Consider the following 24,531-nt stretch of genomic DNA (forward strand, 5'->3'; position numbering starts at 1 on the left):
CAAAGTACAAAATAAGGTGCAATCCAACATGCTCGAGGTCACAAACCTCCCCCTCTGACGTGTTTCCGCCCTATTCTAGATGGATTTTAATGGATTAAAATAAATGGACGTTTTACCAATGCTGTGAAAACCTTGGATTATTTAGCCTAAGCTATACATAATTGTCACTGCTTTAACAGTAAGATGCAGCAAAAAAACATGCACTTTATATATTATAAAGTTTCCATAGCACATATGTTTTATTGGATATTTCTAGGATAGCAATGATAATACAATAGAATATATACATGCAATACATATTATTTTATAGTAAAATAGGACAAACCAAAAGATTATTAATGAAGTTCACTTGGTAAAGAATTTTTTAATAAAGATATTCATAAAGGATTCTAGATGTTGTTCTGATCTGTAAGCAACAAGTCCTCCTTTATTAGCCCATCTGTCTGCTCCTTTTGCTCCTTGCACTTCAGAATTGTACAGGATATGTGGCCTAGCACATAGCTTCTCATTCTGGTTTATAGATTTGATACATTCGGAAAGGTCCAACATTCCACCTCCTAGAGATTTAAGAATGGCATGAGGAGCACAGCTATCCCATTTGAATGTGGTGTCTTCAGAAAACACATAGAAATCCACAAGATCTTGAATCACACATAGACATTTGTAGCCTGCCCCAGCTGCAAAATGCAGATTTTCACCACACACTTTTGACAGGGCCCTGAGAACATCTTTAGATTCTGCGGAGCTTGTCACAGTAGCATAGGAATTCTTTTCAGTAGCAGCAGCACTCAACTGTGAGCCTCTGTCAACTTGGTTGTCAGGATTTTCAGTAGCAGAAAAGTGTAGAGAACATATATTGGATTCCTTATACGATAATCCCCAGTACCACTGACCTTTCCAACTGAATTGAAGAAAATAGACAAATAAATATTAGAACAAAAGATGAGAAAGTTTCTACAAACTGCATGCATATCCACAAAGTTAAAGTAGTTTCAAAGGCTTAGCTACTACCTCATGCATTTATAGTCATTCTACTATCAACTTGGCCAAACTTGGATGACAACCAGACAGTTATGATTTATCCCCTTAAATGGGCACTGTCATTAACTTTTTTTTTTTGATATGTTGTAGTACATATGTACTACAACATATCTCTAATACATCTTCATTATTTATTTATTTTTATTAAAATGTTTTAACGTTTGAAACCCGTCCACTAGGGGTCTCCCTCCTAGTGGCCTGCTGCAGGCCAGCGTGACGTCACACCTGAATTCGGACTGATGCCGGCCGGGCATCGTTCATAATTCATTTAGCCTGGCAGGCAGGCAAGGAGCGAGCGCACTGGCTCCCTGGCCGGCCAGCCACTCCTCCTGCACATGACGCTGCCGCTGCTGCCCCTGCACGCTGGACTGTGGCAGTATGTATGGATCTGTTTAGGCGAGAGCGGGGATCGGTGGTTCAGGGAGAGCGGGGTTCGGCATTTTAACAAGGGGGGGGATCGGGGAACAGACGGAGGGAACGGGGTAGCGCAAAACAACTAATTGTTTTCTGCACAGGGTGCCTCCAGCTGTTTCAACACTACAACTCCCAGCTTGCCCTGACAGCCAATAGATGTCAGGGCAAGCTGGGAGTTGTAGTGGTGAAACAGCTGGAGGCACCCTATATAGATGAACTAAGGGCGGAAGTCGCCCTCCCCTGCAGGTATCAGTGACGTGGTGCCTGCTAGGGAAGTCTGCCTGGTAGTGAGCACACTGCCAGGCAGACAAAAAGTCATTTTTAACATAGTAAAAAAAAAAAAAATCTCAAGCAGGGAGGGGGTTAGGGATACATGGGTAATTAGCAGGGATAGAAAGAAAAAAGAAAAAAAAAGGGATGGTGGGAGCTGCCCTTTAACCCCTTAAGGACTCAGAGTTTTTCCGTTTTTGCACTTTCGTTTTTTCCTCCTTACCTTTTAAAAATCATAACCCTTTCAATTTTCCACCTAAAAATCCATATTATGGCTTATTTTTTGCGTCGCCAATTCTACTTTGCAGTGACATTAGTCATTTTACCCAAAAATGCATGGCGAAACGGAAAAAAATATCATTGTGCGACAAAATAAAAAAAAAACGCCATTTTGTAACTTTTGGGGGCTTCCGTTTCTACGCAGTGCATATTTCGGTAAAAATTACACCTTATCATTATTCTGTAGGTCCATACGATTAAAATGATACCCTACTTATATAGGTTTGATTTTGTCGCACTTCTGGAAAAAATCATAACTACATGCAGGAAAATTTATACGTTTAAAAATGTCATCTTCTGACCCCTATAACTTTTTTTTTTTCCACGTACAGGGCGGTATGAGGACTCATTTTTTGCGCCGTGATCTGAAGTTTTTATCGGTATGATTTTTGTTTTGATCGGACTTTTTGATCACTTTTTATTCATTTTTTTAATGGTATAAAAAGTGACCAAAATACGCTTTTTTGTACTTTGGAATTTTTTTGTGCGTACGCCATTGACCGTGCGGTTTAATTAATGATATATTTTTATAGTTCGGACATTTACGCACGCGGCGATACCACATATGTTTATATATATTTTTTTTTTACACTGTTTTATTTTTTTATGGGAAAAGGGGGGTGATTCAAACTTTTATTAGGGAAGGGGTTAAATGACCTTTATTAACACTTTTTTTTTGCAGTGTTATAGGTCCCATAGGGACCTATAACACTACACACACTGATCTCCTATGCTGATCACTGGCGTGTATTAACACACCTGTGATCAGCATTATCGGCGCTTGACTGCTCCTGCCTGGATCTCAGGCACGGAGCAGTCATTCGTCGATCGGACACCGAGGAGGCAGGTAAGGGCCCTCCCGGTGTCCGATCAGCTGTTCGGGACGCCGCGATTTCACAGCGGCGGTCCCGAACAGCCCGACTGAGCAGCCGGGTCACTTTCAGTTTCACTTTAGAAGCGGCGGTCAGCTTTGACCGCCGCTTCTAAAGGGTTAATACCGCACATCGCCGCGATCGGCGATGTGTGGTATTAGCCGCGGGTCCCGGCCGTTGATGAGCGCCGGGACCCACGCGATATGATGCAGGATCGCGGCGCGATCCCGCTTCATATCGCGGGAGCCGGCGCAGGACGTAAATATACTTCCTGCGTCGTTAAGGGGTTAAGGACATGGGGGGGGGGGGGATTTATCATTGGTTTTACCCTATTTTTGTGGTGTACATTTGTCTCAGTTGCTGTTTTGAGACATTTCATTGCGACTTTTGCTTTAGAAGGTTTTTCAAAAGAAACATACCAAGTCATGATTTCAGTTGATATCATGCAGTGGTAAGGAATTTATCATATGCGACTTTTTAGTTTGTTGCATATTTTGTCGCAACTGTTCTAACTTAGGCGCAAATCTACACCAGCCCTGACTTGGCTTACAGAACTGTCTGTGGACAGCATTTTAAAAAAGTCGCACATTTTGTTGCACGGAATAAAAAGTCGCACAAAAAGTCACAAAAGAATCACCATACAAAGTGGTGTACTGAAGTAAGAAATGTTGTCAGCACCAGATTTATCACTTGCCCTGCACCCAGCAATAAATCTGGTGCAGGTGCAGTTTCCACCACATGAATTAATGGGTAAAAAGATGCTCACCTACACAACTCTTGATGAATTCCCCCCCATGGCTTTTTTTTTTTTTTTTTTGCACTTGTGTTTATTCCTCTTGGTCTTCTAAAAGCAATAACTCTTTCAATTTTCCACTTACAGACCCATATAAGGGCTTGTTTTTGCGCCACCAGCTGTACATTGTAATGACACAATAATGGAGGAGAAAGGAAAATAGCCGTCAGGTACTGCAAAGCAGACTCTACCAGTCCGTGTATCAGGACAATCTACTGCCAGGTGTAACAAGTGCTGCTGAGGTGGGACTTCAATAGTAGAGAAGGCAAGCAAATATTCCAATATTGGAGAGGGAAGAAACTAAATGAATTGCACTCAGCACGTTTAATGTCCCCGGTAGTAGATGTTTATTCCATGGAAATAAGCAGCATAAACCAGGGTGATGAATCCATGGAGCGGGGAGTGAAAGCAGCCGCTATCAGACGCAGGGGTGGACTCACAACACAGCCATTTAGCCCCTAGACAAGCACAGATCCTTCCTAAGCATGCCCATTATTGTCTGACAGGTAAGTACTAAAATCGCCTTATGGTGGATAACCCCTTTTAAGTGTCTTTTGGGGAAATAAGGTAAAATAAAAAAAACTAAAAAAAAAAAAAAGAAAAGTTAATGAATGTGAGTAAAGGGGTACTCTGCCCCTAGACATCTTATCCCCAATCCGGCGGCGGGACCCCCGCGATCTCTGTGCAGCACCCAGCATTCGTTTAGAATGCTGGGTGCGGGTGTCTTGACATCACGCCACGCCCCCTCAATGCAGGTCTATGGGAATAAAATGTTCAGAGCGCTAAGGCAGCGCAGTACTCCTTTAAGTCCCTTTCTTAAGATTAAATTACCCCTCTTTTCCTATTTTATTAAAATAAAATATTTAAAAAGAAATAAATAAATAAACATTTAGAATGTTCAAACTATTTAAATATTAACCTAAATGAAAGTGCACAGTGAATTATATAAAAATGTTAAAAAAATATACCACAGCCCAGAATTGCCGATTTTGGTCACTTCATATGTGAGGAATTTTTTTTTTTTATTATCATATGACAACAATGAATAGATGATAATCTAGTATACAGGCTGTGCAATCAAGTAGTGTTTATGTTGCTGTCCCCTCAAAATAACTCCAGGCAAAACTTTTTATATATATATCTCAACTGGCTCCAGAAAGTTAAACAGATTTGTAAATTACTTCTATAAAAAAATCTTAATCCTTCCAATAGTTATTAGCTTCTGTCTAACTGCTCAATGATGATGTCACGTCCCGGGAGCTGTGCATGATGGGAGAATATCCCCATAGGAACTGCACAGCTCCCGGGACGCGAGTCATCAGAGAGCAGTTAGACAGAAAACAACAACTCAACTTCAGAAGCTAACAACTATTGGAAGGATTAAGATTTTTTAATAGAATTAATTTACAAATCTGTTTAACTTTCCGGAGCCAGTTGATATATAAAAAAAAGTTTTGGCCTGGAATACTCCTTTAATGTCTAAACCTTGGCAACAAAAGTGAGAACACCCCTTAATGGAAATGTCCAAATTGGGCCCAAAGTATCAAAATTTTGTGTGGCTACCATTATTTTCAAGCACTGCCTTAAAGGAAAACGATCAACTGGGTTATAGTGAGGGTGAACAAGAGACCGATGAGGGGTTAATGGGTTAAACACGTACCTGCAGCACGTTGATCTGTCCCTGCGAAGATCTTCTTCCATCTTCAGTGAATTGCGCACTGAAGGCAGGCCCGTCGGCTGAATATGAATATTCATTGTCGCGGGTCATGTGAGTGCTGCACCGACTGAGCACTCACGTGACCCATGACAATAAATATTTAAATTGAGCCGACGGGCCTGCTTCCAGCATGCAAGTCACTGAAGATGGATGCCGATCTTTGGAGGACAGATCTCCAGAGTGCAGGTATATATTTAACCCATTAACCCCTCATCGGTCTCCTGTTAACCCACGTTATAACTCAGTGTATTAGGTTTAGTGTAGGTGAACAGATGACTGTTTACCTTTAACACCTTAAAGTGTACCTGTCATTTGCAAAAACTTTTTGTAAGGTAGATAATAACCTTATGTTTATTTGTTATATACACTGGTTAAAAAACGTGTATATTTTTATCCTGCAGCTGTGTCTCTGTGAGGTGATCAAATACAGGAAGTGTCAGCAGACAAAAAGGGCTCTGTGCACCAAGGACAAGCAGGATCTGTGCAGTGAGGCTCTGTGACATGCTCCCAGCTCACACAGCAGACAGATTGACAAGCCAGAAGCCTGCACAGAACCCTGCTTGTCCTGCCCTCACTTCCTGTATTTATTCTCTGCACAGAGACACACAGGCAATAGTTGCAGGAACAGCATTTCCCTCCCAAAAAATGTACAAATATTTTAACCAATGTATATTACAAATATACTTTTAGGGCTCGTTCACATGAGCAGATTTACTTTCAAACACGCAGAGGATGTTCAGAATTTTAAAAAGGGGCGGGGCCTCCATGCGCTACCTGCAGTAGATTTTTACCAGCAGAATTTCCGCTGTTGAAAATCTGCCACAGACACCATTGAAGTCAATAGGGTCTGCAGTGGATTTTTAACAGCGGTGATTCCGCTGGCGAAAATCTGCTGCGGATAGCACACAGAGGCCCCGCCACTTTTCATACTCGCAGGGGGAGATCTGCTGCAGGTTTGAAAAGAAATTTGCTCATGTGAACAAGCCCTTAGGGTACGTTCACATGTACAGGATCTGATGCATATTTTTGCTGCAGCATATTTTCTGCAGCTGATTTTGCTACCAATTAACTTTAATGGGTAGCAAAATCAACTGCAAAAAATATGCAGCAGATCCAGTATGTGTGAATGTACCCATAATAGTACTGTCTGCATTCTATAGAAATTTTTTTGCAAATGAAAAGTACACAGGGCATAAAATGTATGCCCTATGCCTGCTCCCGTTCTATGACGCGCACTCAAGAGCTGAGGACGCCTCATAGCGGGATGGTCCATCAGCAGCTGGGACCCGTGGCTAATGCCAGACATCACCGATCCGGGTGATGTCTGTCATTAACTCTTTAGACACCACAAAAAAATTCAATCCAGCTGCTCATTCGGGCTGATCGGGACACCCGCGGTGAAATCATGTGTTCCAGATCAGCTTAGAGGATGGCGGGAGCATTCTTACCTGCCTCCTTGCCATCCAATTGGCACTCCAATAAGCCATGGCAGGCTGTAGCAATGGAGCACCAATAACAATGAACAATGCTGTGCAATGTCATAGCATTGAACAGTCTATGCCATCCAAAGATTGCATGTAATAGTCCCATATTGGGACTAAATAAAAAAAATAGTTAAAAAAAAAAAAAAATTATAAATGTGAATTAACCCCTTCCTTAATAATTACTACTCTTTTCTTTTTTTAAATAATGTAAACAAAAACAAACATATGTGGTGTCAACGCATGCGTAAATGTCCGAACTATTAAAATATAACGTTAATTAAACCATATTGCCAATGGCGTATACGTAAAAAAATACCAAATACCAAAGTCCAGAATTGGGTATTTTTGGTCACTTCACATGTCATAAAAAATAAAAGGAATAAAAAGCGATCAAAAGTCCCATCACAATAAATATGATATAGACAAAAACTACAGATCACGTCATGCAGCCCTGTCAACAGAAAAATTAAAAAGTTAGAGGCCAGAAGAGGACAACTTTAAAGGAGATGTCCAGCGCAGACTTTTTTTTATTCCGTCCTGCCCGGGGTGCAAAAAAAAGACAAAAACTTTCACTTACCTCCATTTGTTCTCCCGGAGCTCCGCAACAGCTGATCGGTCGGCTGGGCTGTCTGCTTCCTACTTCCTTTAGCCCGGTATGTCACACGGCGCTTCAGCCTATCACCAGCGGAGGTGGGACATCGCTGCGGCCGGTGATAGGCTGAAGCACCGTGTGACATACGGACATAAAGGAAGTAGGAAGCAGACAGCTCGGCCGACCGATCAGCTGTTGCGGAGCTCCGGGAGAACATATGGAGGTAAGTGAAAGTTTGTTTTGTATTTTATTGCAGCCCGGAATAGAAAAAGTCTCCTTTAAAGGAGTAGCCCAGTGGTGAACAACTTATACCCTATCCTAAGGATAGGGGATAAGTTGCAGATCGCGGGGGGTCCGACCACTGAGGCCCCCTGCGATCTCCTGTACGGGGCCCCGACAGTCCGCGGAAAGGGGGCATGTCAACCACTGCACGAAGCGGCGGCTGACACGCCCCTCAATACAACTCTATGGCAGAGCCGGAGCGCTGCCTTCAGCAATCTCCGGCTCTGCCATAGCGATGTATTACATAGTTAGTACGGTTAAAAAAAAGACATACGTCCATCAAGTTCAACCAGGGAATTGAAGGGTAGGGGTGTGGCGCAATATTGGGGAAGGGGTTTTATATTTCTTCATAAGCATTAATGTTATTTTGTTCCAGGAATGTATCTAACCCTGTTTTAAAGCTGTTAATTTTTCCTGCTGTGACCAGTTCCTGAGGTAGACTGTTCCATAAGTTCACAGTTCTGATGGTAAAGAAGGCGCGTCGCCCCTTGAGACTAAACCTTTTCTTCTCCAGACGGAGGGAGTGCCCCCTTGTCCTTTGGGGGGGTTTAACCTGGAACAGTTTTTCTCCATATTTTTTTATGTGCCATTAATATACATTTATCATATCCCCCCTTAAACGTCTCTTCTCAAGACTAAACAATTGTAACTCCTTTAATCGCTCCTCATAGCTAAGATGTTCCATGCCCCATATTAGTTTAGTCGCACGTCTCTGCACCCTTTCCAGCTCCACAGTGTCCCTTTTATGGACAGGTGCCCAAAACTGAACAGCATATTCCATGTGAGGCCATACCAATGCTTCATAAAGGGGGAGTATTATGTCCCTGTCACTCGAGTCCATGCCTCTTTTTATACATGACAATATCCTGCCGGCCTTGGAAGCAGCAGCCTGACATTGCATGCTATTCTGTAGTCTGTGATCTACAAGTACACCCAGATCCTTCTCTACCAGTGACTCTGCCAGTTTAATCTAAGACATACGACGCATGCAGGTTATTAGTACCCAGATGCATAACTTTACATTTATCCACATTGAACCGCTTCGTTGCGGTGGTCGACACCCGCTATCTGGCCGGAGAGCCTGGCCCCCGTACAGAGAGATCGCAGGGGGCCCCAGCGGTCGGACCCCCAGCGATCTCAAACTTATCCCCTATCCTTAGGATAGGGGTTACGTTTTTCACCACTGGACTACCCCTTTAAGCATACTAATTTTCGTACAAAAAGTTTTAATTTTTTAAAGTAGTAAAACAAAACAAAACAAAAAACCTATATAAATTGGGTATCGTTGTAATCACATGGATCTAAATAAGAAAGGTAATGTGACATTTTGACAGGAAAGTGCTCTGCATAGAAACAGAAGCCCCCAAAATGGTGTGTGTTTTTTTCAATTTTTCTTTTGGTCTTGATGTAGATTATGTTATGAAACGATTAAAGTCATTAGAACAAACAATTGTTGGTGCAAAAAACAAGCTCTGAAATGGGTCTGTAGATAGAAATTAGAAAGCGTTATGATTATTAGAAGGGGAGGAGGAAAAAAACTGCAAAAATGAAAAAACCCTCAAGGGGTTGAGCATGAGTATCACAGGTTGCCACTGGAGTCCTCCATGACTACATAATAGAGCTTGTGAATGTTAGAGACCTTGCGCTCGCTCCTTCCCCTTCCGTTTGAAGATTCTCCACAGACACTCAATAAGGTTAAGGTCTGAAGACATGCTTGGCCAGTACATCACCTTTACCTTCAGCTTCTTTAGCAAGGGAATCAACATGGTAAAGGAGGAGAATAAGAGGAATCAACACGTAAAGGAGGAGAGTATGTTTGAAAGAAGAAAAACTATCACAAAAGAACATCATTATAGGAGGGGCAAAAGTTAATATCAGGGAGTATTACTTTACTGAGAGAGTTGTAGATGCATGAAATTGCCTTCCTGCAAAAGTGGTAGCTGCAAATTGAGTGAAGTAGTTTAACCCTAGAAGCGGGACACAGCAGAGAATAGCAGCGGTAACGTCACTAAGCTCCGCCCAAGCTCCAAGTCAGCCCTGGAACGGAAAATACAGCAGAAGATTGTGGGAGAACCACAGCCTGGAACGGGACCAGGTAAGTATTATTGTCATCAGTGTTACCTGCACTACCTGTCTGTATCAACAGGTTAGTGCAGTGGACACTGACAACAGATTTCCTTTAAAGAGGCACTGTCATTGTTAAAAACGTTTCATATATTGCAGGACTCATTATAATATGACATTTCACAATATACACCTGTTAAAAATGTTTTTACATTTTCACCTGAAATTCAAGCTCAAAATAGCCACCACTAGGGTTCGCCTGTCTTTTAGCCAGACAGACTAGTCTAGATTTTACAGCATACTGGATACCGGCCGTAAAGCATACCGGTATCCAGTATAGGAGATTTCTATTGTGTATGCAAAACTACAGATAAAGGATGTGTGGACATGCTAGGAGCTGTAGTTTTACAACAGCTGAAGGCAACACTGCTCTAACACAGTTATTTACAAACATTGCAGCTTCAGTTGTTACTAAACTACAACTCAGTTAGCCAAACAAATACACGGCAAACATTTAAGCGCCGTATGTAGGTCCCAGGGGCACCAATACATAACCAAAAAACAAAGAGACCCACGATACTGATAATACAGGGGTGTGGAAATTTTATAAAAAACTACTTGTCCACGGGACTAAAATGGAGCAAAATCTACTTGTCCCTCATGACGATCTACTTGTCCGGGCCAATTTTCGTTTTTACGCTCTGATTTTTTCCTCCTCGCCCTATAATAGCCATAAATACCTACTATAAGGATACTTTTTAATTTTTCAATAACGTATTCTCTGAACCAAAAAAAATATATATATTTAGGGAAGTGAAATTGAAATAGTAAAAGATAATTTTGCAGATTTGGTGTTTTTCTTTTCTGCGCCATTTACCTTGTGGTTGAGGTAACATGTTAGTTTTTTACTTTAGGCACCTGATTACAGCGATACCAGATTTGTATTGTTTACATCATGTTTTACTAATTCTGAACTTTTTCTAATTTTTTTAATTGCCATTTTTTAACCCCTGTAGCTTTATTTTTTTTCCGCATACCAGGCTGTATGAGGGATCATTTTTTGCGCCATAATCTGTTTTTGTATCGGTACCATTTTGGCATTGATCTGACTTTTTAATCGCTTTTTAACTTTTTTTTTTCTGGGATATTATAAAAATTGCAAATCTGTGGTTTGGTATTTTTATTACATTTACCGTACGGGATACATAATGTTATGTTTTAATAGGTTGCACAATTACACACGAAGCGATACCAAATATGTTTATTTTTATTATGTTTGCATGTTTTTATATAGGAAAAGGGGTGATTTGAACTTTTAACATGGAAGGGGTTAATGCAGCGGTCTTCAAACTGTGGCCCTCCAGATGTTGCAAAACTACAACTCCCAGCATGCCCGGACAGCCAACGGCTGTCCGGGCATGCTGGGAATTGTAGTTTTGTAACATCTGCAGGGGCACAGTTTGAAGACCACTGGGTGTCTTTCAAACTTTTATTAAAACTTTTTTTTTTTTCTTTTACACTTTATTAGACTTATGAGGAATCATTAGATTCCTCAGACAGATGAATAGATTCTATTGAACTCTATTAATCTGTGTTCTCTGTGATCCATTGATAGAGCCTGGTGGAGGAGGGGGAATAATGATACAGGGGGATTAATATGGAGGGGGGGGGGGGGGGTTGATAATTCCCCCCTCCCTCTGATCCCCTTTTGCCATATCGGATAATAATAGCACAAGGGGATTAAGATGGAGGGGGGGGGGGGGGGGATAATCAACCCCCCCTCCTCCATATTAATCCCCTTGTGTCATTATTCCCCCCTCCCTCTGATCCCCTTTTGTCATTTTCCCCCCTCCATATTAATCCCCTTGTGCCATTATTATCGCATATGGCAAAAGGGGGATCAGAGGAAGGGGGGAATGGTGCAAGGGGATTAAGATGGAAGGGGAGAGGGGAGTAATAAAGCACAAGACATAAAATTTCAATGCCTTGTGCTTTATTACTCCCCCCCCCCCCCTCCGCCGTTATCCCTCTCCCCCTCCATCTTAATGCCTTGTGCTCCGTCCCATACAGTCCCCCCCCCCCCCCTCCTCTGTGCCATACAGCTGTTTACCTGGTGTCCTGTGGTCCCGTTGCCTGCTGCTTCACGGGATGTTCCACAGGGCCGCACTGACGTGTGACGTCCCCCTGCGCTGTGCGGCAAATCCGCGCAACGTCAGGGGAGGCCACACGTCTCCCTGGCAACCACGCAGCTCACTTACAGTAGCCCCGGGCGCATCTCTGGCCGCGCTACTGTACAGTGAGCTGCCGCGGCGATGCGCTGACAAATAATGGCCAATGCATGGCCGGTATTTGTCAGCGTTTTCGCGTACCCCAGGTTGAGAACCCAGGCTTTAGACGCCGCTGTCAGCTTTGACAGCGGCGATCTAAAGGGTTAATAGCCAGCCGCGGCGATCGCCGCATGCTGGCTATTAGCGGCGGCCCCCGGCTACTGAGAACAGCCGGGGGCTGCAGAGTATGGAGCGGGCACGAGTCTGGAGCCCGCTCCATACATACTGCAGAGCGCCGCATGCATCTCCCCGTGCAGACGCGCATCCTCCCCTCAGCTCTCCGAAGATACAGCTGGGGGGAGTGAAGCCAGAGGACGCAGGTCTGCACGGGGAGCAATAAGCCACGCCCCCTCATCTCCCCCCGCACTTCTGCAGAGCAGGGGAGAGAGAGACATACACAGCTTCTCATCTCCCCTACTCTGCTTCGGATCTGCAGTCTGTATGGAGCGGGCTCCCAACTCCTGCCCGCTCCATACAGACTGCAGATCCGCCGCACTTGTCAGGTCCGGCCCTGCTTGCCCGAAGCCGGGCTAAGGGCCGGACAAATTCACCTGCCCGGCGCCCAAAACTGCTAGTCCCGGGCGTCGGGCGATAGAAATTCCACATCCCTGCAATATTTCAAAAAGGTATAACAATCTTTATGAAACAGAATAAGACAAACAATTAAAATGATTAAAAAGGCAGAGGATGACCTTGGACAGGAGACAACAAGTGCCAGTGAATCTGGCATGGGTAATGTAGGTATTCAATAAAGAACATAGTTACATAGTTAGGATACAAGAAAGAAAACGGTGCGCACCTCGTGCAGGTAAACAGGGTAACTTTGTGTGTAGATAGTGATAAATGGGCCAGCAGGGTGGTCCCTTACCTTACGGTGTTATGCTCAGAGCATAACACCTGCAGTGACTTTGAGTTTGGAGAGGGAGGTCGCAGCATCCAGGTTCCTCTGGGCTCTGGGTACAGAGTCCAGTGCATCAATGGAGAAATGTAACGGATGATCCGATCACAAAAAAAAGGGGAACATCTGAAGGAGCGCAGACCTCTAGAGGCTGAGTTAAAATGAATGATTTATTTTAAAATATGCAACGCAACATAAAAACAGCGTTTCCAGCCCGTACCGGGCTCTTCCTCAGGCTCAATAAAAACAGGTAGTTACACGTATACATTTAAGACAGACTGGTGTTTTACTTCCGGGTCCGGTATCAGGGCCGAACCGGAACCGAACTATACGATCCAAAGTGAAAAATGACACTAATGAATATAGACAAAATAAAAAATATACATTGAAATTAGGAGGAGAACGTTCCTAAACAAGTGGCTATACTGAGGGAAGTGGGTGTGAATGAAATTTCAAACATTATCGATGTAGTTGAGGGACCGGTGGCGCAGGCGCAATGGTATTGGTTTTCTGAGCGGCTGAGGATCAGATGTAGAGAGTCATAGTTGACGCATGCGCAGCAGTGTGACGAACCCAAAAGCTGGACCTGTATGGTGCTTCTATACCGTTTTGAACAGCTGAAGAAACTTGAAATATTTTGGATGTTTACACTACGTACATTGTCCCCTCTGGGGTTAAATGAAGTAATTGGATGAAACTTACCAACTGTCTTTACAGATATAGAAGCACCACACAGGTCCAGCTTTTGGGTACCTCACACTGCTGCGCATGCGTCAACTATGACTCTCTACATCTGATCCACAGCCGCTCAGAAAACCAATACCATTGCGCCTGCGCCACCGGTCCCTCAACTACATCGATAATGTTTGAAATTTCATTCACACCCACTTCCCTCAGTATAGCCACTTGTTTAGGAACGTTCTCCTCCTAATTTCAATGTATATTTTTTATTTTGTCTATATTCATTAGTGTCATTTTTCACTTTGGATCGTATAGTTCGGTTCTGGTTCGGCCCTGATACCGGACCCGGAAGTAAAACACAAGTCTGTCTTAAATGTATACGTGTAACTACCTGTTTTTATTACTGCCTGAGGAAGAGCCCGGTACGGGCTGGAAACGCTGTTTTTATGTTGCGTTGCATATTTTAAAATAAATCATTTTAACTCAGCCTCTAGAGGTCTGCGCTCCTTCAGATGTTCCCCTTTTTTTCGTTATCGGATCATCCGTTACACTTCTCCATAGTTACATATACATGTACAATATATAACTGGCAAAACTGCAGATTCCTAGTGTAGTACAATGTAGATATAGCATCTAACATACATAAGTATAAGATAGGCAGCAGCAATACAGTAATATAAAAAAAAAAAAAAAATAGAAACCCAAAAATTGGATAAGAGAAAATACCTAAAAAAGCTACCTGTCATAAACCCACAAGCCAGGAACACCAAGCACCAACACCCCAACGCACGTTTCGCGTATGGGCTTCTTCAGGGGTCGTGTCCTGATCCCCTAAAGAGGTGAGTATATAAGGGCTAGTGTGCCCAATCAGAGCCCGCAGGTCATGGTGATGGACAAACGTCAGACCCAATTGAAACCCCACCGTTCCAAACGGATCGGTGCGGATAGGGTAATGGAAAAATACTAGTCTACCTATGAACCGGAGAAGGAGCCTCCCTCCTCGTGTGCCATCCTATCTAAACTGGCTACACTAAAATGGCGCCCGCTAGTATATATACATGGCTCAGCAAAGATGGTGTTCCTGGCTTGTGGGTTTATGACAGGTAGCTTTTATAGGTATTTTCTCTTTTCCAATTTTTGGGTTTCTATTTTTTTTTTTTTTATATTACTGTATTGCTGCTCCCTATCTTATACTTATGTATGTTAGATGCTATATCTACATTGTACTACACTAGGAATCTGCAGTTTTGCCAGTTATCTATTGTACATGTTCTTTATTGAATACCTACATTACCCATACCAGATTCACCGGCACTTGTTGTCTCCTGTCCAAGGTCATCCTCTGCCTTTTTAATCATTTTAATTGTTTGTCTTGTTCTGTTTAATAAAGATTGTTATACCTTTTTGAAATATTATCAGTATCGTGGGTCTCTTTGTTTTTTGGTTATGTAAACTACAACTCCCAGCATGCTGAAATAGTCAAAGCTTTCTCGGACTCCTGAATGACAAAGAAGTTGATCAGACATTCAGGAGTCTGTGAAAGATGAATGACACACATAGTGACAGCTATGCTGATTAGCATCCAGCTTTACTAGGAGAAGATAAAACAGATAGAACATGTATTCATAAAAATGCTGTACTTTTATCTAAAAAAATCCTTGTACTAATTTTATAAAGATCTATTCTTATATTTATACATTTTATCCTGTTATGAATTCACCATAATGTCTTCTGATTACTGCAGGCAAGCTCCAAGTATCTTCCTCTGACACATGACACAGCATAAAACCAGAGAGGAAAGGGTTACAGAGTAGAGAGTACTGATTGGCTGACTGCACAGGCTTGCTCCTGTGAGGGAGATAGACTGACACGCCCCCTCCAGCTTGCACAATGAAAAAGTAACTCACCAGCAGATAAATGCTTATATCTCTGGATATATAGGTCCAAGACACATAAAAATTATATGCACATGATCAGGATTGGGTCCTGAGTAACATCACTTTTTTTCTTTTTTTTGCACTATGACAGGTACGCTTTAAGCATACCTGGGATAGGCATAAGGTTATCCTTTAAATATGACAGGGCCAAGGACTAGATATATTATTCAGAATATTGGGCAGACTAGATGGGTGAAATGGTTCTTATCTGCCAACAACAGTGGCTGTCTTCAAGGTGTGTTAGGTCCAGTCTCTAAAGGGAGAGGATCATGCTCTGCTTCAGTATGTTACAGTACATGTTGGCATTCATGGTTTCCTCAATGAACTGTAGCTCCTCAGGGTCAGCAGCACTTATGCAGCTCCAGACATTCTCATTCCCACTACCATGCTTGACTGTAGACACACTTGTGTTTGTACTCCTCACCTGGTTGCCACCAAAAACACACCCACACACACTTGAATCTGAAACAAATCAGTTTATCTTGGTGTTATCAGACTACAGGACATAGTTCCAGTTATCCATGTCCTTAGTCTGCTTGTCATTGTTTGCGGGCTTTCTTGTGCTTCATCTTTAAAAAAAAAAAGTCTTCCTTCTGGGACAACAGCCATGCAGACCAATTTGATGGAGTGTTTGGTGTATGGTCTGAGCACTGACAAGCTGACCCCTCAACCTCTGAAGCAAAGCTAGCAGCACTCATAAGACTGTTTCTTAAAGACAACCTCTGGGTATGGTGCTCCTGTGCTCAGGCCTTGAATGCTGCAAATTAATCAGGCATTTAACTATATTTGTGTATATTATATTCTGTACTAGCAATTTTTGTGATTTTTTTCCATTTCTGTTTTCTACTATATTGTGGTTTTAGAAACTAGTGATTAAGATCTTTTTTTTTTTTTACACCACTGGTGTATTCAAAACATTTTTGCTGAAGAAATGTTTGTAATTAGTCTGAGTTAGTTGAATTTATTGTCATGAATAGACATTTTCCACATGAGTATTCATTAGTTGTTTTTAAATGGGCACTGTCAGATACAAAAACTTTTGATATGTTGTAGAGCCTGCAAAACCAATAGGTTTTGCAATTGCTTTCATTAGAAAATGTTCAGTATTTCATACTGAAAAAGCCAGTCAAACAACTGCCCCCCCTGCCTGCTTGGACACACACTACTCCTGCTGTGTCCATGCATCATCACCTATGTCATGGACTCACTTCCTTGATTGACAGCTGTGAGTGCAGGGCTCACAGCTGGGAGGAAAAATCCTCCCACTGTCAGCATGTGTCCCGTTATGGTCAGTGAGGACAAGCTGTAGTTTTGCTAATCCTAGGGGAGATGTGAGCAGACAGTATACTGAGGGAGGGGGTGGAGACCTGCACAGTGATGCCACGCCCCCTCCCTTTGAGAGAAATTAAAAGTGTAATAAAAAAATAAATAAAGGTGCTAGATACATAAAAAATAGATGTACATGGTCAGGATTAGGTACTGAGTGATATATTTACAAAAATGTTTTTTGTTGGATCTGACGGGTACGCTTTAACCCCTTAAGGACCGGGCGTTTTTCTGTTTTTACCCTTTCGTTTTTTCCTCCTTACCTTTAAAAAATCATTGTGCCACAAAATTGAAAAAATACAGCCATTTTGTAACTTTTGGGGGCTTCCGTTTTTACGTAGTACATTTTTCGGTAAAAATGACACCTTATCTTTATTCTCTAGGTCCATACGGTTAAAATGATACATTACTTGTATAGGTTTGATTTTGTATTACTTTAGAAAAAAATCATAACTACATGCAGGAAAATGTATACGTTTAAAATTGTCATCTTCTGACCCCTATAACTTTATTTTTCCGTGTTCAGGCCGCTATGAGGGTTCATTTTTTGCGCCGTGATCTGAAGTTTTTGTCGGTACCATTGTTGCATTGATCTGACTTTTTGATCGCTTTTTATTCATCTTTTCATGATATAAAAAGTGACCAAAAATACGTTATTTTGGACTTAGGAATTTTTTTGCGCGTACGCCATTGACCGTGCTGTTTAATTAGCTGTATATTTTTTTAATTCGGACATTACACTGTTACTTTTATTATTATTGGAAATGCTGGGTGATTCAAACTTTTATTAGGGGAAGGGATAATTCAAAGGGTTAATGATTTTTTGCAATATTATAGCTCCCATAGGTTTTCAATGCATCTCCATAGGGATGCAATGATCAGTGTTTTCGGCGATTGATTGCTCAAGCCTGGATCTCAGGCTTGAAGCATTCAATCGGCGATCGGACTGCAGGAAGGAAGGTATGAGACCTTCCTCCTGTAGTACAGCTGTTCGGGATGCGGCGATTTCACCGTGGCGATCCCGAACAGCTCCCTGAACTAACCGGCACTTTTTACTTTCACTTTTAGCCGCGTGGCTCAGCTTTCAGCGCGCTATTAGCGGTGGGTCTCAGCTTCACTATGACGCCGGGCCCGCCGTGATATGATGCGGGGTCACCGTGGGACCCCGCGTTATATCACGGGAGCGTGACCAAGGACGTACTCATACGTCCTCGGTCCTTAAAGAGTTAACCTAGAAAATCTAGGTCCTTCATAGTTAGGTTAGTGAAAAAGTGCTATGAGCTAGTCACTCTGAAATAGGTATTAAAGTTATGGGTTGTAACGTCTGGTTAATATATTTAAAGCTCACAGCTATAAAACTACGATTTTGAAATTTCCCAGCTGGATCCGGCAGCCGGATCTCATAAAACGTAGTGTGAATGCATCCTTAAACTGCTGCAAAAGCAGGACTCATTGATGAATGCCAAGTTTAATGTCAAGGGGTTGTCTTAATTATTAAAAAAAAATTTACAGCCTGATATTATTCCCTTAATGACCAAGCAATTATTTTTTTGGTTCATGTTTGTTTGCCCTTCACATTATAAGACCCATAACTTTCTTTATTTTTCCACTGACAAAGTTGTACTAGGGCTTCTTTTTTGTGGGACAAGTTGTACTTTTTATTGGCACACTTTATTTAATCATTAAAGGGTCCCTCTCATTAAAACTAATTTTTGCTATTGCACTCCTTATGGTAAATGAAAAATATTTCTAATATACTTTGTTTAAAAAAAAAAAAAATTTTTCTATGTTTTATTTGTGCTTAAAAAAGCTCAAGAGCACATTTTCCCCCCAACTCATACACAGACTTTGGACCAAAGTCCTAACACAGTAAGTGCCACCTGGAGTTCTGAGAGGGGGGGGGGTGTCCAGCCTCATCCAATCATAGCTCCTCTCACACATAACTGCCATATGCTGTTGGCTGGACAAAAGTTTGTCCATTGCCATGTTCTGACCCCTATAACTTTTTTATTTTTCCACCTATAGAGCTATGTTTTGCTATTGTATTACACTTACATTGATCTATGTTTTCAACACTCGATTGCTAAGGGCTGCCTGAGGCAGCCTTTAGCAATCGCCAATCCACCGAGGACCAAGGGTAAGTCCCCGTTCTTCCCCAGCAATCCATCTGAAGCCTGTGATTACATTGCGAAGCTGCAGATGGGTCCCCTAGACACCAGGACTTACTGGCATTTAATGGGTTAAATGTGTGACCGCTATTGATCACTGCATTTAACCATTTAAATGACAAACTTCAGAGCTTGCTCGGGCCCCCACTGTATATTCCCCACACCCGTCCCATTATGTACCGTACATCATAGGTCGGGAAGGGGTTAACCCCTTAGGACACAGCCCCTTTCGCCTTAAGGACAAAGCCAGTTACCGTATATACTAGAGTATAAGCCGAGTTTTTCAGCACAATTTTTGGTGCTGAAAACGCCCCCCTCGGCTTATACTCGAGTGAACTCTCCGCCTGTCAATCCCTTCATCAGTGGTCTTCAACCTGCGCACCTCCAGATGTTGCAAAACTACAACTCCCAGCATGTCTGGACAGCTGATGGCTGTCCCTGCATTCTGGGAGTTGTAGTTTTGCATCATCTGGAGGTCCGCAGGTTGAATACCACTGATGAAGGACTTGACAGGCGGTGATGATGAAGGGGGGATGATGACAGGGGTCTGGATGATTACATTGGGTGGGGGGATGATGTATTTCCCACCCTAGGCTTATAGTCGAGTCAATAACTTTTCCTGGGTTTTTGGGGTAAAATTAGGGGCCTCGGCTTATATTCGGGTAGGCTTATACCTGAGTATATATGGTAAATCTTTGCATTTTCTGTTTTTTTCTCCTCCCCTTCTAAAATTCATAACTTCAAAATCGTTAGTTATCATGTCTTTTCTCTGCAGCCTCACTCACACAGCTCTGTTGCTTAAATTCCACTTAGAATGTGTACACATTGAGGGGAAGAAGAATGTCGCTGCTGATGCACTCTCTCATTTGAATTTCCAGGTCTTCCGACAAGTAATCCTGGAGGCAGACAGGCTGGCCACGCCTGAACCTCTTTTCAACTCTCTGATGTTGGATTAAGCGGCCATTTTTACAGGAGCCCGAGATTTAATAAAATCACTCGCTAGCAAACTACACCGCCAGATCGTACAAATTAGCATGGAATGGTTTTCTCAAGTTCTAACAAACATACCCGTCTCCTTGCCCTCAGGACATTCAGTATATCCCAGCCTTTATCTCCTTTTGCCACTCATCTCTTAAACTATCCCACAGTCAGTTTGTATTTAGCAGGCATACAACACTACCATTCCCTTAGTCACCCTAGTCTCCCTTCCATTCTTAGTTCTCACTCGGTGAAAGCAGCCCTTAAGGGGATCAAAAAAAACGAGAAACCTAGGCCACCTACGAGAGTTCCAGTTTCCGCAGCCAACTTCCCGCAATTTAGTCAACTTCTAGACTGTAACCCTTTTGGTTTTTCCGCCAGTGTTGTGATTAAAGCAGCCATCTATATGGGTTACTACAAGTTTATCAGGTCGGGTGAATTTAATAAGGCTTCATACAACTCCCAAGTATTGTTAATTAAACATTTACTGCCTTCGGGGTCTAAGTTCAAGCTACTGTTAGAATGTATGAAAAAAAAAAAAAAACACAACAAACAAAACAAGTGGAAGTCACGTTCTACCCCACCAACAATCAAAGGTGCCCCATGAAAGTTTTTAGGGATTTATTGGGTTTATTTTACTCCAAACCTTCTGATTCCCCTTTGCTTCCTTTCCCGGTAACCCCTCTGATTTTGTGAAACATGTCCGAACCTTGGCACATAGCATAGGCATGGACGCGGCTTCCATTCAGGTCACTCATTCGGGATGGGGGCAGCGTCATCGGCCTCTAAGCATGCAATCCCCTCACATGTAATCAAGAGATTGGGCCGCTGGAATTCACCTTGTTATCATAGGTACATTCCTGACCCCCAAGTTGAGATGAGTTCAGTCAGTTGGCTAATGTTTAATATATTTTGTGCTGTTGTTTCAATAAACCATATTCCTATCTGGTTGGTGTTTTGCTCCCTTCTTATTATAGGTTACCCTAGTCGGCCGGCCGGGCACACCTCAGGCTTGCTTTTCCTTAGGTTGATATGATATACCATTACAGTACATGCAAGGTAACCCGACCACAATAATAATAATCTGGACAAACCTTCTACTGACTAGACACATACCATGATGTTTAAAAATAAAAAGTTCTTACATTATCAACGTACTGACAATAACTTATTGTCCATTCAATGATATCTTCATAGGCCAATTGTTTGGGATTCCAAACTTTTGCACTCCTTAATTCATTAATGTGTCAGCATGCACATTAAAGGAGTACTCCAGGATAAGAAAACTTATCCCCTATCCTAAGGATAGGGGATGAGTTTCAGATCGCGGGGGGTCCGACCGCTGGGGCCCCCCGTGATCTCCTGTACGGGGCTCTTGGCTCTTTGCCGAAATAGCTCATTTCGACCACCGCATGATGCGGCGTCCGACACGCCCCCTCAATACATTTCTATGGCAGAGGCGGAGGCTGTTGATTGCAGCGCTCCGTCTCCCATAGAGATGTATTGAAGGGGTGTGTCGGCTGCCGCATCATGCGGTGGTCGGACACAGCCCCTTGCCGCTGACTGTCGGGGCCCCGTACGGGAGATCGCGGGGGGCCCCAGCGGTCGGACCCCCTGCGATCTGAAATTTATCCCCTATCCTCAGGATAGGGGATAAGTTTTCTTATCCCGGAGTACTCCTTTAATGAACGTGGATCATGGCACTAGAGAATGCATTCTCTTTCTTGCATAAATATACAGGGTTGTGTAAAAAAACTATGTTTTTTTTCCTTACCTGAGTGTTATAGGATCCTTTATTGCAAAAGGCTGATTAATCACACCCATTACTGGATGCCCTGTGTCAATAAGGAAAACTCCGATAAGTACAGTAACACACTGAAGACCTTTAGGATAAATCCCTTTCTTTGGCTGAATATCATCTGATCCTTTGATATATTGATAGGTAGAATCTGAAATTTTAACAAAAAAAAGATATGATTGTTAACAAAAAATGTTTTTAGGTTGCAATGGTTTTCAATTTTTGATCCACTTTAATACATTTGCGTCATCTTGAAGTCAGCAGAAAATTGGAACAAAAATGTCAGTTTCCTCATCATTAGGGCAGAAGACTAAAATCACCAGGTACATGTATGTGGTAAATTTAAACTGTCACAGCGGCCACCAGGCACAGCCGAGCATCCCTGAAGCTGGCCAGGGACCAATCGCAGCGGTCCCCAGCAGGCAATTGCTGCTATTGGTTTGTCAGTACTGACAGACCAATGGCAGTGACATTTGCGGGGTCTCCTGCTTCCCACCTCCTCCATTGCATCAGACAGTGAATCGATCGGAGGAAAGGCCCCGTCGGAGGAGGCCACCAGAAGCAATCAGGATCAGAGCTGTGCTCCGATCCTGAGTTAACCCTAGAAATGCTGCGGTCAGTGTGACAGCAGCATCTATTAGGGTTACAGAGGAAGGGAGCTCTCTCTGTTCCAGATCAGTGCTCTGCAAAGTGATAGCAGAGCGCCGATGGTTGCCATGGCCTCCGTTGGCTACGGAAGCTGATCAGCCTCTACCTAAGGTAGAGTCTTCTCTGCTATACTATGCCTGTCAGTGTAAAACTGACAGGCATAGGCATAACACAGTGGAGTACAGATGTGTAGTCCACTGTATTATGTGTATGATCAATAAAAAAAAAAAGTGAAGTGTAAAAAAAATGTGATTTGTTATTTTTATGTAAAATATGCATACATAATAATAACAATATACACTATATATATATATATATATATATATATATATATATGTTACACACCCAAAAATAGTCCCCCTGAAAATGACAAAATGTCCCGCAAAAAAAAAAAAAAAAGAGGGCTCACACAATTTGTCTGTAAAAAAATAAAAAAAGTTACGGATCTCAGAATAAGGCCACTTACAAACATCACTTTTTTCAACAAAAAAAGTTTTTATGATATAAATGTAATGACAAAAAAGTATATACATTTGGTATTGCCATAATTGCACCAACCTGCAAATCAAAGTTACTATGTCATTTATACCGCATGACAAACAACCTAACAAAATTTATAAGAAAACAACAGCAGAATATATTTTTTTATTTATACCACCTCATAAAAAATAAAAAAAACATTAGTGTCACATGTACCCCAGAATGGTACCAATGAGAACGTCAACTTGTCTCCCAAAAATATTTTTTGCACCCCAAGGCCTCTGCAACTGTATATGATGGCAACAAAATATCCTAAACTAAAAGGAGGCCCCAAAATCCACACAGCACACCTTCATGTCTGAGGCCTGTGTGAAAGTTACGTAGCGCAAAAAGGCCACATATGGGATATTTCTAAATACGTCAGAATTAGGGGAATACATCTTGAGTTGAATTTCTCTGTCAACACCTGCTGGGTTACAGAAAAAAAATGGATTAAAATGGAAAATCTGCAAAAAAAAAATATGAAATTCCGCCTTCACTGTGCTTTTATTTCTGTGAAACACCTAAAGGGTTAATGAACTTCTTAAATGTCATTCTGACTACTTTGAGGATGCATCTTTTAAAATGGGGTGATTTATGGCGGTATCTAACATACAGGCCCCTCAAATCAATTTCTGAACTGAACTGGTCCCTGAAAAATCTGATTTTGAAATTTTCTTGAAATCTGGAAAATTGCTACTAAACTTATGAACCTTCTAACATTCTAAAAAAGTGAAAGAATGTTTATCAAATGAAGGGAACATGAAGTAGACAATTTCAACTTAAAGGACAACTGTAGTGGTCAAACATCCCTGCCCAAATGTTCCCCAAACAAAAGTTATACAATTCAGTGAATTATTTCTATTTACCTATATGCAGCCGTTTCTGAGATATTAGAGTTGCCAGCATAGCCCAGTAGTCCTGCGTCCGTCCCCTATTCATTACATTGCAGCCGCCATCTTGGGGACGGAGATCTCTTCCTCCCAGCAGTGTTTGTGCTCCCCCTAGCCTCTGTCAGGTCCTCCCTGCTTATGCATATGCATGAGCGGGTGCTTTCTGAGGCAGCCATAGGCTCATCCTCAGAAACGCCCCTATCTGTAAGATTGAAGCAGGGGGAGAATGAGGACGTCCACAGCTCCTCCCCCCTCCCCTGCTCTGTCTACATAGGACCTCACTTATCACGGGGAGGTTTCAAGTTTTCATGGGGGAAACACAGAGCAAACCACAGAGCAGGGAGGGGGGAGGGGAGGACGTGTGTGTGAAGGAGACATATTACACTGCACGGGCTGGTGGTGTATAGACTACAGGGAATAAATATCATACTGATTCTGTGTGTGAGAGGGGGGACTACTGAATGACACATGCTGGGAGTTGTAGTCCCTGTTATGTGTGTGTGTATGCCAGTGTTTCCCAACCAGGGAATGCTGGGAGTAGTAGTTTTGC

The 24,531-nt window shown here is 42.4% G+C and overlaps 1 protein-coding gene across 1 annotated transcript in view; it reads right to left on the minus strand.

Annotated features, from left to right (window-relative positions):
- Positions 1-216: 216 nt before the first annotated feature.
- The window catches only part of INPP1 (inositol polyphosphate-1-phosphatase), a 99,831-nt gene continuing 75,516 nt past the window's right edge, over positions 217-24,531 (minus strand). Inside the window, exons 5-6 of the mRNA XM_056536378.1 lie at positions 21,898-22,072; positions 217-901 (exon numbers count right to left, since the gene is read on the minus strand). Coding sequence (XP_056392353.1) covers positions 346-901; positions 21,898-22,072 — 731 coding nt within the window. The 3' untranslated portion in view covers positions 217-345. The remainder of the gene's footprint in view (positions 902-21,897; positions 22,073-24,531) is intronic.

Source organism: Hyla sarda, chromosome 8 (assembly GCF_029499605.1).
Source record: "Hyla sarda isolate aHylSar1 chromosome 8, aHylSar1.hap1, whole genome shotgun sequence".
In the NCBI taxonomy this organism is placed as follows: domain Eukaryota; kingdom Metazoa; phylum Chordata; class Amphibia; order Anura; family Hylidae; genus Hyla; species Hyla sarda.